The 18,333-nt window shown below is 42.5% G+C and overlaps 1 protein-coding gene across 1 annotated transcript in view; it reads right to left on the bottom strand.

Annotated features, from left to right (window-relative positions):
• ATP10D (ATPase phospholipid transporting 10D (putative)) overlaps positions 1 to 18,333 on the bottom strand; it is a 129,795-nt gene that overhangs the window by 12,583 nt on the left and 98,879 nt on the right. The window contains exons 16-19 of the mRNA XM_055434629.2: positions 15,762 to 16,071; positions 12,769 to 12,845; positions 11,294 to 11,419; positions 4,189 to 4,389 (exon numbers count right to left, since the gene is read on the bottom strand). Coding sequence (XP_055290604.2) covers positions 4,189 to 4,389; positions 11,294 to 11,419; positions 12,769 to 12,845; positions 15,762 to 16,071 — 714 coding nt within the window. The remainder of the gene's footprint in view (positions 1 to 4,188; positions 4,390 to 11,293; positions 11,420 to 12,768; positions 12,846 to 15,761; positions 16,072 to 18,333) is intronic.

Here is an 18,333-nt window from a genome sequence, read left to right as displayed (position 1 = left end):
GAAATTTTCTTCAAAATGGGTAGCTGTCTTCTAAAGCTTTATAAATGTTCGAAATCTCCATATACATTCTTCCAGCCCTCAAAAGAAGTTTGAGGCATCTATCTTTTTTTCTTTTGTTTTTTAATCTCTTTGTCCTCTGGAAAAATCAAAGTGATGAAGAGTCATGGTTTCCAGTCTACTTTTCCCTATATCTTCAGTTACAATTTTCTCTTTGGAAGGATGGAATCTTCTACCTGCCTTTCTTTGAGTGTCCATAAACTAAACACAATCAAATGGTGGAAGAGAATGTAGCAGAGTCAAAAGGGCCACCAAAATGTCACTGGAGAAGAGAGAACAATTCTTGGATAAAATATAGCTCCATGCTTCTAGGGGAACAGAGGCTGCTCAAAATACATAAAGTCAAAAGGTAACAAGTACACTTTCTTCACGGTCATGTGAATTAGGGGACTTCGGGGTAGGGAAGTGTCAAGGAAAAGACAAATGAGAGGTTGAAAGGAGTAACTCGTGAGATCCCTGGAAACTGAGAGGCAAAAATCTGGACACGAAGTTAAAGCCAGAAGGCTGTGTGGGCGAAGAAAGGTGGTAATAGATGAACGGGTATTTGGAAGGGACACCTCTCACTGCGGCCTTCCAGACCCATCTCCTTTCAAGGAGAGAGATGCTATACCCCTGGAAAGTTATCTTTCATGACACCAAAGACAGGAAATGGCCCAAACATAAAACAGAATTTGTTTGGAGGCCAAGTTCACAGAAAGGACAACTCTTCCAGAAGGTAAATCAATGAAATCAGTTACCTTTTATCAATAGCCACATGCTGGGACACTGCCTGCAATCACCATGTATTACAAAACTGGCCAGCTCAACAGAACAATGTGTGCACAGAATTGATAGCAGGGCTCAACAACAAGAAACAATGACCTCAACTCTTGCAGGGTAAAGACCAATTACAATCTTCAGGCTGTGCAAATGGGCTTCTGAAACACCAGCTATAAAAACATTAAAGGTCTCCCTTCTATCCTTCTTTCCTCAATGGACTTGGAATTTAACTTAGACCTGGGGTGCAGGACAACTTCATTACGATCAGTCACACATTCCTGCACCCCTGGCTTTGAACCTTAAGTCAGGGTGGACTTTTTTAGAATACCCCATTTGGTTCTTTGATCAAAATGAATTGGAGGAAACTGAAGAATTGTAAGGATTTCCTCTTCCCTGGAAGCTGATTTTTCCTTGCGTTGACTGCCCCATGAGCCTTTCCCTTTTCCAGGGGATCTTCTCAACCCAGGGATCAAACCCAGGTCTCCCGAATTGCAGGCGGATTCTTTACCAGCTGAGCCACAAGGGAAGCCCAAGAATACTAGAGAGGGTAGCCTATCCCTTCTCCATCCAATCTTCCCGACCCTGGAATTGAACCAAGGTCTCCTGCATTGCAGGCAGACTCTCTACCAACTGAGCTATCAGGGAATCCCATACCCATGAGCCTAAGGACATTAACTTACTCTCCAGTCTGGAAAGGCAGTTCAAGCCAGAAGAAAGTTGGATTGACAAAAATAAAGAATCATTTTATATTCAGGATTTCCTCAAATTTCTGGTTAAGTCTAGTTCAGTTCAGTTCAGTTCAGTCGCTCAGTCGTGTCCGACTCTCCGCGACCCCATGAATCACAGCATGCCAGGCCTCCCTGTCCATCACCAACTCCCGGAGTACACTCAAACTCATGTCCACAGAGTCGGTGATGCCATCCAGCCATCTCATTCTCTGTCGTCCCCTTCTCCTCCCGCCCCCAACCTTTCCCAGCATCAGAGTCTTTTCCAGTGAGTCAACTAGGGGTGGGGTAAAAACAACACTGAGAGTGTAATATGGCTGGAACTTTTATACACACTATCTTATTTAATCTTCACATAATCTCCATAAATAAAGAAACTGGAGTACAGGCAAATTAAGTAACTTACCAAGGTCACATACCACTGAGCCAGAATGTAAACTCAGGTTAACCATCACCCACCATTTGTAACATGTGCTGTTCTGGGTCAGTGTCTTCAGAATAGTGGGTCCAGTGAAACCCAATGCATGAATTTCTTACCATGGGTCTCATTTTCATTTCTCCAGCCCTTTGACAGGAAACCCTCCTTCCCAATCCTGTCCTTGTGGTTAAGCTCTGTCCTCAGGAAAGATCCATATCCCAGGCCTGGTGAGAAAATGATCTTTCTAGTCACAACGATACACACAGGGAAAAGCACAGGACTCAAATCCCAATGCACAAGATCTGAGTTCGATGCCCGGGTAGGGAAGATCCCCTTGAGAAGAGAATGGCAACCCCCTTCAGTATTCTTGCTTAAGAATCCAGTGGACAGAGGACCCTGGCAGGCTACAGTCCATGGGGTTGCAAAGAGCTGGACACAACTGAGCGACTAACACTGTGACTGTCAGCTGAGCCAAGGAGTCATAACCAGCACACTTACAGCTGATTTAAGAATAATGGTGTCTTACACAACACTGTAAATCGACTACACTCCAGTACAAAGTAAAAATTAAAGTAAAAAAGAACAACAGATGTAACCATTAGTCCTGGATTTTGCAGTTATGGAGACAATATATTTCCCTTTCTCATTAAGCCAGTTTGAGCTGGTTTTCTGTCACCTGAAACTGAAGAATCCTGACTAATAGACTTCTTCCTAAGGCTAGAATATTTTACCAGACTAAGCCCTCAGCTTTGTCCATGGACAGGGAGGCCTGGCGTGCTGTGATTCATGGGGTCGCGGAGAGTTGGACACGACTGAACGACTGAACTGAACTGAACAGGTTGCTGGTCCACCTCAGTCCCTGTGATCCTGAGCACTTATGAGAGCACTTTGGATTTCTGGCCATTAAATAGCAAAGGGGTTGGGAGCGCCCAAGGACTGAAGATAGCATCAGTGTTCTTTTGGCAACGCAGCAGAGGCTTGGGAACTGGGGTTCATCTGCACCACCCATGAGCTCAGTGACATGGGTGGATTACTTAAGATACCTCCCTATGCCTGACTTTCCTCAGCTACAGAGTGGCTAACGATCGCATCTATTCTGCAGGGTCATTTGAAAATTACATTTATGTATGTGAAGCACTTTACATACATAAATGTATGCCTGGCATATAACAGGCATTACATAATGTTCATAAGGCTATCTCAAAAATAGTTATTAATTTTGTAAAAGATGAACTAGACAAGAGAAGAGAGTTTTGAGACAACTAGTCAATCGGTCGGAGAAGGCAATGGCAAGCCACTCCAGTACTCTTGCCTAGAAAATCCCATGGATGGAGGAGCCTGGTAGGCTGCAGTCCTACCAGTCGAAAGCGACTTCACTTTCACTTTTCACTTTCACACATAGGAGAAGGAAATGGCAACCCACTCCAGTGTTCTTGCCTGGAGAATCCCAGGGAAGGGGGAGCCTGGTGGGCTTCCGTCTATGGGGTCACACAGAGTCGGACACGACTGAAGTGACTTAGCAGTAGCAGCAGCAGCAGCAGTCAATCGGTGACTATAATATTATGGGTAAGAGGTAATGAGGGCAGAGAGAAGGATGGAGAGGGGACAGATATAAGGGATATATCGGAGGTGGGTGGACAGGACTGAGAGGTTAATTAAGTGGAAGGCGGACATGGCTTTAGGGAGAGGGAGGCATTAAGATCACAACACTATTTCACAGGACAGTAAAACCCGAAGAATTTAATTTTGGCTTTAGAACAAGACTAAGAAGGGTTCCCATTCCAGTTCTGCCATTTTTTTTTTTTAATAGCTATGAGATTTCTGGAAAAATTCCTCAGCCCCTTTGAAGTTCAGATTCTTCATATCAGAATGGGAACACCACCAGGTTCTCTCTCAAAGTGCTTTGTGAAGATAAACAGGACTGCGAATACTTCATAGCTTGCCCAACAGAAGGCGCCGGGGGTTTAGGAAATACTAGATAATGTTATTTGTGAGGTTTGAAGATGGGATTTCTTCTTAGAAGCACCTGAGGTCTTCCATAGTTTTATTTGTTTTCTTTCAGAAATGAGTAACTTTATGTCTGCTGTGTTAGTAGAGATCTTTGGAAACACACACAGATGATTCAGATATGTTTCAATACACCAGGGTATTTGAGCCTAGCACCCTGGAAGGTGACTGACTTTGACGATGGCTGTGTATTGGTGTGCACGTTTTTGTTGTAGCACCCACCTCTGACCTCTGGCCACTCCTGTAGAGCTCGGGCAGCTGCATGAGAGTCTCTGCAGACACGTCTTTCTCCAGGACTCCATAAATGACGGGAGGTGCAGAGGTGAAAAGGAGGTTGAAGAAGATCAAGACCCAGTAGTCAGTCATGGATGTTCCTGAAAACCCACAAAAGAACTGGTACCAGAAAAGGAGGTTCACATAGGCCTAGGGACACAAAGAGAAAAAGTCACATCTTAGAGTCTGCTATGAGAGCCATGACCACATGTGCCACCCAGTGCTGTTCTGAATGGTGTGATCTCAGCCTCTCAGTACAGTTTCTTTGATGACAGAAAGGAGAACCACAGTTGACCTTACAGCTTTTTTTTGGTAAATGTTTTATTAAAACACACATACAGACAGTTTACTATGTGGTGCTGGCATTCACGGTTCTAAGAGCTTTATAAATCATTCATTTAATTTTCATAACAACTTTAATTATTGTTGTTCCTATTTAACAGATGACGAAAGTGAGGCATGGAGAGGATAAGAAACTGGCAAATAAGTGTCAGAGCCAGGATTCAAATAGAGACATTCCAGCTCCAGACGAAGAGAAGCTGGACCTGTGCTGGTAGGTACCAGCCATCACAACAAATGTTCATTCAATTGCTTTCTGGGTTCTCAATTATTTTTTCGTGGTGAAGTGGGATGGTGCTAGTGGGTGGGCAACCATCCCAGTTTGCTTGAGACAAAGGAGTTTCTCAGGACGTGGTACTCTTACAACTTAAACTGGGGCAGACCCAGGCAAACCAGGACAGGTGGTCATCCCAGAGGCCAGGCACATACATTCAACATGGTTTCAGTATTTTGGCTCACGTGCAGTAAGTCTGCAATAGCAAAAGCTTTATGCCCTGAAGCAATGTAGGACACAGGAAAGGTCATTTGACTCAGATGAAGGGGGTCTTCTTCCATTCCCAGGGGTCACTTTCTATATGACTATATGACTTTAGATCATTTTAAAAACCTCTATAAATTTTGGTTTCTATGTCTAGAAAATGAGAATTACACCACATCAGGTCTTAACATCAAGATACAGTTAGAAACTGCTCATGAACTATAAAGTGCCTTTTCAGTTCCAATTCAGTCGCTCAATCTTGTCTGACTCTTTGAGACCCCATGAATCACAGCAGACCAGGCCTCCCTGTCTATCACAAACTCCCGGAGTTCACTCAAACTCATGTCCATCGAGTCGGTGATGCCATGCAGCCATCTCATTCTCTGTCATCCCCTTCTCCTCCTGCCCCCAATCCTTCCCAGTATCAGAGTCTTTTCCAGTGAGTCAGCTCTTCGCATGAGGTGGCCAAAGTACTGGACTTTCAGCTTCAACATCAGTCCTTCCAATAAACACCCTGGACTGATCTCCTTTAGGATGGACTGGTTGGATCTCCTTGCAGTCCAAGGGACTCTCAAGAGTCTTCTCCAAAACCTCAGTTCAAAAGCATCAATTCTTCAGCGCTCAACTTTCTTTATAGTCCAACTCTCACATCCATACACGACCACTGAAAAACCATAGCTTTGACTAGACGGACCTCTGGTGACAAAGTAATGTATCTGCTTTTTAACATGCTGTCTACATTGGTCATAACTATCCTTCCAAGGAGTAAGCGTCATTTTTTTCATGGCTGCAATCACCATCTGCAGTGATTTTGGAGCCCCCAAATTAAAGTCTGTCACTGTTTCCACTGTTTCCCCATCTATTTGCCATGAAGTGATGGGAACAGATGCCATGATCTTAGTTTTCTGAATGTTGAATTTTAAGCCAACTTTTTCACTCTCTTTCAATTTCATCAAGAGGCTCTTTAGTTCTTCACTTTCTGCCATAAGGGTGGTGTCATCTGCATATCTGAGGTTGTTGATATTTCTCCCAGTTACCTTGATTCCAGCTTGTGCTTCTTCCAGCTCATTGTTTCTCATGATGTACTCTGCATATGAGTTAAATAAGCAGGGTGACGATAAACAGCCTTGACGTACTCCTTTTCCTATTTGGAACCAGTCTGTGTTCCATGTCCAGTTCTAACTGTTGCTTCCTGAGCTGCATACAGATTTCTCAAGAGGCAGGTCAGGTGGTCTGGTATTCCCATCTCTTTAAGAAGTTTCGACAGTCTGTTGTGATCCACATAGCCAAAGGCTTTGGCATTGTCAATAAAGCAGAAATAAGATGTTTTTCTGGAACTCTCTGGTTTTTCGATGATCCAGTGGATGTTGGCAATTTGATCTCTGGTTCCTCTGCCTTTTCTAAAACCAGCTTGAACATCTGGAAGTTCATGGTTCATATATTGCTGAAGCCTGGCTTGGAGAATTTTGAGCATTACTTTGCTAGCATGTGAGATAACCACAGTTGTGCGGTAGTTTGAGCATTCTTTGTCATTGCCTTTCTTTGGGATTGGAATGAAAACTGACCTTTTCCAGCCCTGTGGCCACTGCTGTGTTTTCCAAATTTGCTGGCATATTGAGTGCAGTACTTTCACAGCATCATCTTTTAGGATTTGAAATAGCTCCACTGGAATTCCATCACCTCCACTAGCTTTGTTTGTAGTGATGCTTTCTAAGGTCCACTTGACTTCACATTCCAGGATGTCTGGCTCTAGGTGAGTGATCATAGCATCGTGATTATCTGGGTCGTGAAGATCTTTTTTGTACAGTTCTTCTGTGTATTCTTGCCACCTCTTCTTAATATCTTCTTCTTCTGTTCAGTTCAGTCGCTCAGTCGTGTCCGACTCTCCGCGACCCCACGAATCACAGCACGCCAGGCCTCCCTGTCCATCACCAACTCCCGGAGTTCACTCAAACTCATGTCCACAGAGTCAGCGATGCCATCCAGCCATCTCATTCTCGGTCGTCCCCTTCTCCTCCCACCCCCAACCTTTCCCAGCATCAGAGTCTTTTCCAGTGAGTCAACTCGTCGCATGAGGTGGCCAAAGTATTGCAGTTTCAGTTAGGTCCATACCATTTCTGTCCTTTATCGAGCCCATCTTTGCATGAAATGTTCCCTTGGTATCTCTAATTTTCTTGACAAGATCTCTACTCTTTCCTATTCTGTTGTTTTCCTCTATTTCTTTGCATTGATCGCTGAGGAAGGCTTTCTTATCTCTCCTTGCTATTCTTTGGAACTCTGCACTCAGATGCTTATATCTTTCCTTTTCTCTTCTCTTCTTTTCACAGCTATTTGTAAGGCCTCCTCAGACAGCCATTTTGTTTTTTTGCATTTCTTTTTCTTGGGGATGGTCTTGATCCCTATCTCCTGTACAATGTCATGAATCTCTGTCCACAGTTCATCAGGCACTCTATCAGATCTAGTCCCCTATATCTCACTTCCACTGTATGGATTTGATTTAGGTCATACCTGAATGGTCTAGTGGTTTTCCCCACTTTCTTCAATTTAAGTCTGAATTTGGCAATAAGGAGTTCATGATCTGAGTCACAGTCAGCTCCTGGTCTTGTTTTTGCTGACTATATAGAGCTTCTCCATCTTTGGCTGCAAAGAATATAATCAATCTGATTTCGGTGTTGACCATCTGGTAGTGTCCATGTGTAGAGTCTTCTCTTGTGTTGTTGGAAGAGGGTGTTTGCTATGACCAGTGCGTTCTCTTGGCAAAAGTCTATTAGCCTTTGCCCTGATTCATTCCATGCTCCAAGGCCAAATTTGCCTGTTACTCCAGGTGTTTCTTGACTTCCTCCTTTGGCATTCCAGTCCCCTATAATAAAAAGGACATCTTTTTTGGGTGTTAGTTCTAAAAGGTCTTGTAGGTCTTTATAGAACCATTCAACTTCAGTTTCTTCAGCATTACTGGTCGGGGCATAGACTTAGATTACTGTGATATTGAATGGTTTGCCTTGGAAACGAACAGAGATCATTCTGTCATTTTTGAGATTACATCCAAGTATTGCATTTCAGACTCTTCTGTTGACTATGATGGCTACTCCATTTCTTCTAAGGGATTCCTGCCCACAGTAGTAGATATAATGGTTCTGAGTTAAATTCACCCATTCCAGTCCATTTTAGTTCACTGATCCCTAGAATATTGACGTTCACTCTTTCCATCTCCTGTTTGACCACTTCTACTTTGCCTTGATTCATGGACCTAACATTCCAGTTCCTATTCAATATTGCTCTTTACAGCATCAAACCTTGCTTCTTTCACCAGTCACATCCACAACTGGGTGTTGTTTTTGCTTGGTTCCATCCCTTCATTCCTTCTGGAGTTATTTTTCCACTGATCTCCAGTAGCATACTGGGCACCTACCGACCTGGGGAGTTCATCTTTCAATGTCCTATCTTTTTGCCTTTTCATACTGTTCATGGGGTTCTCAAGGCAAGAATAAAGTACCTTTTAATTAACATTAATTGATTAAGATATTATTATTATTGGCACCATAGATACCTTGGAACACTTTCGGATGGGGGCCACAATCCCTAGAATAGAGTTGCTTAGCCTAGGGTCCATTGATATGCATTATGCCTCGCTCCTGAAAACATAGTGGTTTAGGGTATGTGCAGTTTGGGGTGTTCTTCTGGGGACTGAATTCATAGCTGTCATTACTATCTCAAAAGTTGTTCAAGATGAAAGAACCACAGTCTCAGAAAGCTAAGCTACTCAAATGGCTTCTGATACTGGCCCTATTCTCCATAGTTTACAAACCATTCCCTGTTTGGCTAGGCAAGAAAGAGGCAGAAACAAGTCGAGAAGATTTCAGAGTGAACAGCCAACAAGGTTTACAGAGCAGAAAGACCATGGGGTCCCTGCTCTCTGGTGATGCGCTTTCTCCAAATAAACATTCTCTCTCTCCAAGAGCATGAGTTATCCCTTTCTAATATTAGTTAGAAATATAGAGTTAAAAGGAGGGAGTCGTGGAAAGGGCTGCATCATAACTGCTGCTGTTTGTTTAGTCACTAAGTTGTGTCCAACTCTTTGTTAACTCTGGAATGTAACCCACCAGGCTCCTCCTCTGGATTATCCTGGCAATACTGGAATGGGTTTTCCATTTCCTTCTTCAGGCGATCTTACTGACCCAAGGATCAAACTTGTGCCTACATTGCAGGTGGATTTTTCACCGCTGAATCAGGGCATTATAATATTAATATAAGTAGAAGAATGCAAAGATATGAAAATGAAACCTAGGAGAGGAGCTCCTTTCTTAAAGTCACAGACCATTAAGTCCTGGAATTTTACATTACAAATCACACCTAACCCAGAGTCAACACTCAGACAGAGACATTATGTATTTCAAATACTTTTGTAAAGCTTTTTTATTAAAACTTTGACTGAGTGTTCAGCTCAGTTCAGTCACTCAGTCATGTCTGACTCTGCGACCCCATGGACTGCAGCACTCCAGGCTTCCCTGTCCATCACCAGCTCGTGGAGTTTGCTCAAACTCACGTCCATAGAGTCGGTGATGCTATCTAACCATCTCATCTTCGGTCGTCCCCTTCTCCTCCTGCCTTCAATATTTCCCAGCATCAGGGTCTTTTCAAATGAGTCAGTTCTTTGTATCACATTTCCAAAGTATTGGAGTTTCAGCTTCAGCGTCAGTCCTTCCAATGAAAATTCAGGACTGATTTCCTTTAGGTTTGACTGGTTTGATCTCCTTGCAGTCCAAGGGACTCTCAAGAGTCTTCTCCAACACCACAGTTCAAAAGCATCAATTCTTCACACTCAGCTTTCCTTATAGTCCAACTCTCACATCCATACATGACTACTGGAAAAGCCATAGCTTCGACTGGATGGACATTTGTTGGTAAAGTAATGTCTCTGTTTTTTAATATGCTGTCTATGTTGGTCACAGTTTTTCTTCCAAGGAGCAAGCATCTTTTTAATTTCATGGCTGCAGTCACCGTCTGCAGTGATTTTGGAGCCCAAGAAAATGAAGTCTGTCACTGTTTCCACTGTTTCCCCATCTATTTGCCATGAAGTGATGGGACTGGATGCCATGATCTTAGTTTTCTGAATGTTGAGCTTTAAGCCAACTTTTTCACTCTCCTCTTTCACTTTCATCAAGAGTCTCTTTAGTTTTTCTTTGCTTTCTGCTGTAAGGGTGGTGTCATCTGCATATCTGAGGTTATTGATATTTCTGCCAGCAATCTGGATTCCACTTGTGGTTCATCCAGCCCAACATTTCGCATGATGTACTCTGGTGACTAAGTGTGCTATTTCTAATTAGTAAAGTACCGAGAGCTTCCTGAAAAGTTCACTGTGCTAGAAGAAAAACAAATGTTCCTGCTGATGATAGATACACACACACGCGCACAGATCTAAAAATGACCCAAAGTCATCTTTTCGCTAAAGATGGTATTTCAATAGTGATGTAAATTTTTGTTTACTACTAACTTGCTACATATAGACTTAAAAGACCAAGAATAAATTTGGTTGAAAATCATAACATATTTACCTAATCATCCCACTAAGAAGGGATTTAGGTGAAGCAACCTAAGGTCAACATGGGTTTATAAAGGAGGAAACTGAAATTTAAACAATAAGTTGAAGATTAAAAGCCAAGATGCTTACTAATCAAATTCTGCCCTTTTCAGAATTACAGGTACCAAGTACAAACACATTTTACAGGCTTGCCATAGAATTCTTTATATAGTGCTGCTAGCCAGCTCTCTAGGCTAAGGCACTATCCTAGGATTTCATTTGTATCTGCATCTTCAACATAGCACATGGGACATCCATTAGGGACAGCAGATTTTTTTTTTTTTAGTAATCTCCTATAACATGGAAGCAAACCTTTTCATTCTCTACTGACAGACAGCATTAAACATTTCATAATTCTGCTTGTCACAATCATTTTACAGAAGGTCAAAAATTGGATTCTAAATGAATCAGACAAGGTTTAATTGAATTTAAATGCATAGGGAATAGAAAATGCTAGCAGATGGACAAGCCTAGCAATTTGCTGTCAGCTGCTGAAACATAGCAGATTATTCCTAGTAAGACAGCAGGAGTCATCCTGGCTGCTTCCCAAACATCAATAAGCAAAGTAAGCTTAACATTGGGCCCTCCCACCTCACCCCTTACACCAGCAGGAGAGGAAGGGCCACAGGGAAAAGGATGAATTCTCTGGAGCTACCTACCACGTTCTTGTAGAAAAAATAGAGAATCATGTTGGAAAGTCGGGTATAACACCAGTGCCCGTGGACAAGGAGGAGCTTGCTGAGATGTCTAAACTGAGAAACAGCAAAGTCGCTGGCCATCACAGCCTGTGGAGATGACAGAGAGAATGTCACCCTGAGCAAAACATGTTAGAACAGACATAGCATGGCAACCTGACCTCCAGCAGGCTCAGACTGGTCAAAATGTGGTTTAAATGTAGACATATGTGGGAATCTAAAAAAAAAAAAAAAAAGGAGTACAAATGAACTTATTTACAAAACAGAAACAAAGTCACAGATGTAGAAAACAAATTTATGGTTACCAGGGTGTAACTGGACAGGGATAACCTGGGAGATAGGGACTGACATATATACTATATATAAAATAGATAACTAATAAGGATCTATTGCCCAGCACAGGGAACTCTACTAAATACTCCATAATAGCCTATGTGGGAAAAGAATCTAAAAACAGTTGGGTATATGTATAATTGATTCATTTTGCTGTAAAAGTGAAACTAACATAACATTGTAAGTCAGCTATACTCAAATAAAAATTTTTAAAAATATGTAGTCTAAACCTTACACGCAGGACCCCCCTTCCCCCCCCCCCGCCCCCGCAACAAAACAAAACCCTCTCCAAACAAGCAAAAACCCATGAATATAGAACCTTAACGGGTTGCCTGGAGTTACCACTCAGCTTTCCAATATGATCCAATGAAACAAGACTTCTCTCTGGTCTACTATTCATGATGTAATTTTGGCAAGTGTGCTTTCCCTAGAAAGCAGCTCCCTTAGAAAGAACTCTGAGGGAGCATTTGCTTCTCCTCAACAAAGAGAACATAAAAGTATACAGTTATGACTTCACGTCACTATTATTAACGTGGCAGGCAAAGGAGGTATTTGAATTTCTCATCTTTTGTAAAGACATCATAATTTACAATTCTCAGGAAACCCTAAGCCTCACATCCCACTTTCTTTTGACAGTACTTGCTCCAATCATGACAAGCAGTCAATCTGAATTGAGTCCAAGCCTCAATCTGAATTTTGTGCCTACAACACTATCCAATGCATACACATGCACACGTAAAAACTGGCAATCACACTTCCCTCATTCTCTCCTGTCTTCTCTTCGCTTCTCCATCTCTCTTTAGGATCTTTAGGTCTTTTATTCAAATCCTTAGTAACTCTCAGTGTCAAGTCATAGTTATTGCAGAGATAAAACATGTTCTTATGGTATAGATAAGTTATATTTTAAAAACTGAACAATGAGTTTAAATTACCCAGGAAAATACCATAATACTCACCCAGTAAATAATCACTGAATGACTGAATGCCCTGTCACTCACTTCTGAGCTAGCTGCAGACAGCCTCACTATACCACGGAGAAATGACCGTGGAGAAGGCTGCCTTTGGATGGGAAGGTCAAATTTATGGGATTTGCAACATCTACTCACCTGCATGCCTTCTTGCCCAGAGATACCAATGCCAATGTCTGCCACTTGAATCATGCTGACATCATTGGCACCATCACCTTCGTGAGACAGGAGAAACGGGTGAGGAGCAAAGAAAAGATGCAAACTGCAAATCAGTAGCAGCCTCTCAAGCAAACAAACTAACCTTCAAGGTTTATCCCACGTCTCCAAGCTGCCTGGAAGCTGGCTAAGCAGGAATTCAAGGTGGCATCCTACTGCCACCAGAAGAATTCCAAATCAGTACTACTCAAAAATCCTTTACCTGGGCTAGCCTCCCCTTTGTCTGTGTCACTCACTCTGCTTCCAATTTTCCAGATACACTCCGCTTCTTCTAGCCCTGCACCCAGTGTTTCTCTCTTCCTATAACACTGCCCTCATCACCCACGCCCCACCTTGCGAGATTTTTAATTGCTCTCTCAGCTTAGATATCACTTCCTCTGGGAAACCCTTCTCATATTCCTTTTACTTTTAAATAATACTTATTTATTTGCTTATTTTTGGCTATGCTGGGTCTTTGTTGCTATGTGTGGGCTTTCTCTAGTTGCAGTGAGCAAGGGCTCCTCTCCAGTTACGGTGCATGGGCTTCTCTTTGCATGGGGTTCTGTTGTTGTGGAGTACAGGTTCTATCGAGCATGGGCTTCAACAGCTGCAGCATGCTGGCTTAGTTGCCCCACAGCATATGGAATCTTCCTGAACCAGGGATTGAACTCGTGTCTCCTGCATTGGCACATGGACTCTTAGCCACTGGACCACCAGGGAAGTCATCATATTTCTTTTAGATATGATGCCCCATCCTTAGGTTTCAAGTACCACTGAGTGTGTCTCTAGTAAACCTGTCACATGGTATTATGGTTGCTATAGATTTCCTTGTCTCAACACAGGGGAAGCTTCTGAAGAGGAGTTATTACATTCCCATTGGTAATGAACATTGGTTGTTCCCAACTGCCCAGTAAACTTGTTTTCTAATGAAGTATCCTACCTTTTCCTGGGGACTGAGTCCATGTGTTTTGTTAGGATGAACCCAAATCTCCAGATTTGGGGTGAGCAACTGAATCAAGCCTGGAGAATTAGCATCATCTGTTCCCTGGCCTCAGTGATTGGTTCAGAGATGGGTACATGATTCAACTTAATTGATATAATTGACATGCCCAGGGCTCTAGCCTCAGAAACATATGGATCCAGGGCCTTGAACAATTCACTCATTTATATGTTCTTTCAATAGGACAGTTGAACAGAATTCCACCCTAATCCTGATACTTTATTCCAGTAACTTGAAAACATATGCTATCATTTCTCTCAGGTTGCTAATAGGATGAGATATAAAGGTGGGAATTTTCAGTGGCTAAAACAGCATCCTGAGGGGAGAGACTACCTGAGACTGAAAATAATCCAGGTAGAAGCAGAGACTATAAGGGAAGACTTAGTTCTCATTGTGCTAATGTCTGAATTTTGGTGTGTCACAGAACTTAATCTCACCCTGTTTCTCTTTTCCACTTATATTCATTTTTTGGTGATCTTATCGAATATCAAGGCTTTAAATATCATCACTAGACTTACAATTCCCAAATTTATGTCTCGAGCCAATTCCTCACTGCTAAAATATCAGACTTTATCTCCAGCTGCCTACCTAACATCACTGCTGACATCTAATGGATTTCTCAAACTTAATGTAAGACCCAACTCCTGCTTCCCCTAACTCTGGCTCAGTAAATGGATGCTCCATCCTTTATATTCTTAGAGATAAACCTTTGACCTCCCCCTTGAAACCTACTATTCTTCAACATATCCAACCCATCAGCAAATTTCACCAGCTCTTTCTTCAAACCATGTCCATTATCTGATCACATCCCACCACCTCCTCTGCTCCCACTTGGGCTTGAACCACAGTTATCTTCTCCCTGAATTATTCCAATAGCTGCTCAACTGGTCTTCCTTATGTCCTTGTGACCCAGTGGTTACTCCCAACACAGCAGCCAATGTGACCCTTCTCAACTTAAGGCAGCTCATGTCCCTCCTCTGCCCAAAGTCCTCCTGTGGTCCCTATCTCTACAGATAAAAGCCAAAATTCCTAATGGCCTCCAAGACTTTACATGATCGAGTTGCCTGCCATGACTGAGTTGCCTGACTTTACATGATCGTTTCTGCCCTTCATTAACCTGCAGAAGACTCTTCCTTTTGCTCAACCTGCTTTGTGTTTGACACCCTGAGCATGGTCCATATCCTGACATTTCACCATCTTCTCTGCCAGAAATATCGCCCCCCCCCCCGCCCCCAGATCACCTGTGGCTGCTTTATCATCTCCTTCAAGTCTCTGATCACACCACCTAATCAGTAAGACTATCTCTGAAAAACCTATTTTAAATAGCAGCCCCTCCCCCCTCCCCCAATGCTCTTCATCCCTTGACTTTAATTTTTTCAACAGCACTTGTCACTATCTGACATCTTAAATCTTTAAACCTTTTTGTTTTGTTTCACTTTTTACTGCATTGCCCTCCTCCTAGATGTAAGCTCCTTAAGAAAAGGTACTTTGTCGGTTTTGTACACTCATCTTTCTCCACTGCCTAGGAAAACGCCTGGTACATAGAAGGCACTCAATAAACAGCTGTTGAATGAAATAAATGAATTGTTAATTTTCCTGACTTTAACTTTCTTGAAGGTAGAACTCAGGGACTTATCAGGTCTACATTTAACTACATTACCCTCCTAACCCAGGTGATCTGGGGATCTGATATGTAACACAGACTTCTAGTATGTTGTTTTCTATGTCACATCTCTACCACCTGATTCGTAACAGGGGCCAAATAGGTGATGGAGGGCAAAGGGGAGGCAGTCGGGGGATGGAGAGAAAGAAGGGAGGAGATGGACAGACCCACAGAAGGGCAAAGGGATGTATGGAAGAAAGGACAAGCAGAAGAATCAGCCTTTGGTGTGACACGAAAGGGAGAAGCATGAGGCTGGGTTCCACTCCCACTCACCGATGGCCAGGGTCATCACCCGGAGGTGGCTGCGCACCAGTTTTACCACCTCGCTCTTCTGCAGGGGCGTGGCTCGGCAGCAGACCACAGCTTGGCAGCGAGCAGTCAGCTCCAGGAACTGCTTCTGCAGACTCTCCTGCAGGGCAAACTCCAGGGTCTTCCCTGTGATAATGAGTGCAGCCCGCAGCCCTGAGCACTGCAGGGTGGTAGGAGGCCGGTGTAAACTCACACTCAACGATGCTTGATCTGGAGAAGCTGGGTTCTTCTGAAGTTCTTTCAAAATTGTATCCATCAGCATCTCACAGGCATTCTCGAAACAAGAGGCACAGACATTTAGCCTTGGGGCTCCCTTGCTGGCCACTTACGGCTAAATTTATCACTGCTATTCTTTATCATTTGCTGCATCCAGGCAACCCCAGGGAGGAAATAACAGGTTTCTTTTGAAGACCTCACAGCTCTTCCACAGAGATGTCTGTGTGTGTGTGGGAAGGGGATAAATAGATGAGGAACATCTCACTTCAACTGTACAACTGAGAAATAGGTGTAAGATTTATATGTGCAGTTTACAAATATTTGTGCAGTTTACTTCGCAAACTATAAATCTCAAGTGCGCTCTGGTCTCATTCTTCCATTTCCTATGTGTTTGGCTTTAGGCAAATTATATAACCTCTTGCACCCTCAACTTTCTAATCTGAAAAATACAAATGTCTACATTATAAAGCTGTTGTGAGGAATAAGTGAAATAATACATGCAAAGCTCCTAGCGTAAAGCACAACACTCAGAATTTAAAACAGCAATTATTATTTTTCTCTTCTTTTTGATTCAACACATTTATTCACTCATTCACTTACTATTTACTGAGAATTCTAGGTGCTGGGGACAAGTCAATGAACTGGAAGTCCCCACCCTCACTGAGCTAACATTCTGGTCCTGTTCTCAGCGGCCTCATCACGGTTGGTTTGCGTACAATCCCTCCAACTTTCCTCACCCCAGGCTTGTTAGGAAGTTCTCTGAAGACAGATAGCACTTTTAATTTATTTTTGAAACCATCATAACGCGTAAAAGAGGACCAAGTTAACCACTCAATAAATATTCATTGATGAATTCTACTCAATACAAGAACAATAAACTTAACCAGAAATTATAGTGTCAAATGACACAAAGGACAGAGCCAAACAAAAGCCTAGAGCAGTGCATTTAAGTTCATACACTCAGTCGAAAACAATTTATTCATGAAAGAGTCCCTCACTCAGAGGTTATTTTCTCTTATTTCAAATGCTGTTTATCAAGTATTTCTCAACCCACAATAAAATAGATGAAAAGTAGGTATGGATATGTAGGCACACGTGGACACAGTGAAGACTTAACAACCACATAAACAATAAACAAGAGATTCAACTTCAAAATGGAGCTACTTAGCAACCTTTATCATGGGTACAAATCTGATCCCATACACCTCAAATGTCCCCAATGAATCAAATATGCTCATTAGAGGCTCAAAATGTAACAGTAAAAAATTATCTTTAAAAACCCTCTGGAGTTTGGTTAAATTCAAATGGTACATTTGGAAGGTAACATACTCCTCAATCACTGAAAAATCAAGATGTCTGTTAACCTGTTGTGTGCTGTTTAGTTGCTAAGTCATGTCCGACTCTTTTGCAACCCTATGGACTGTAGCCCGCCAGACTCATCTGTCCAGGTGATTTCCCAGGCAAGAATACTGGAGTAGGTCGCCATTTTCTTTTCTGGGGGATCTTCCCAACCCAGGGATTGAACTCACATCTCCTACAGTGGCAGGCGGGTTCTTTACCAGTGAAGCACCAGGGGAGCCCTTACATCTGCCAGGGGCCATATTAAACAATTTATATTTTCCCATTTAATATGCACAACAATGCTATGAAATACGCATTACTCTCACATTACAGGTAAGGAAAATGACTCAGGTGGTTAACTCCCAAAGGTCACAAACCTGGTCACTGGCAGGCTAAGCATTTGAATCCAGGTCTTACTAGACTCGGGCACATCCATTTTAGTGACTAAAATGACCAGGCATTTTCTGGTGCTAACTCCCCAGCTGATACTGGGATCCGGCTGCTAGTTTTGCTTATGGGTTCCTGGGCCACTGTCCACAGACAAGGAGAGCTAAGTCTGTATTAAGGAAAATTCTCTTCCCTCAAAATGTACCATCGAGTTGGGTATTGACTGACGACTGACCATAAAAACATGGCTAATCAAACATGGTAGCCTGTGACCAAGACCCAAGACACGATCCAGGTGACAAGTTCCAGAGAATTTCTGAGAGGCAGGTTGCTATGACAAAATGAATGTGACTATTGATAGAGTTTGAAAACTTAGGAAGGAAGAAGGTTTTCCAAGCAAATTATACAACACACACACATTCTTAGTATCACTGTATTAAGAATCTTTAAAAAAATGCCTGTTTAACTAATTATATTATTTGTATTAGAGATTAGTGACAGGGCTGGAGGGAAGAGGGTATTGGAAAATACAGGTTGAATTCAAAACTTTTAAATTCCTTCTCCTTAAAAAAGGAGAAGAAAAAACTTTTTT

Source organism: Moschus berezovskii, chromosome 5, assembly GCF_049115385.1.
Source record: "Moschus berezovskii isolate FMDL1 chromosome 5, NW_MosBer_1.0, whole genome shotgun sequence".
Lineage (NCBI taxonomy): Eukaryota > Metazoa > Chordata > Mammalia > Artiodactyla > Moschidae > Moschus > Moschus berezovskii.
Note: the sequence above shows the minus strand (reverse complement) of the source record. Positions and strands in the feature narration are given on the sequence as shown.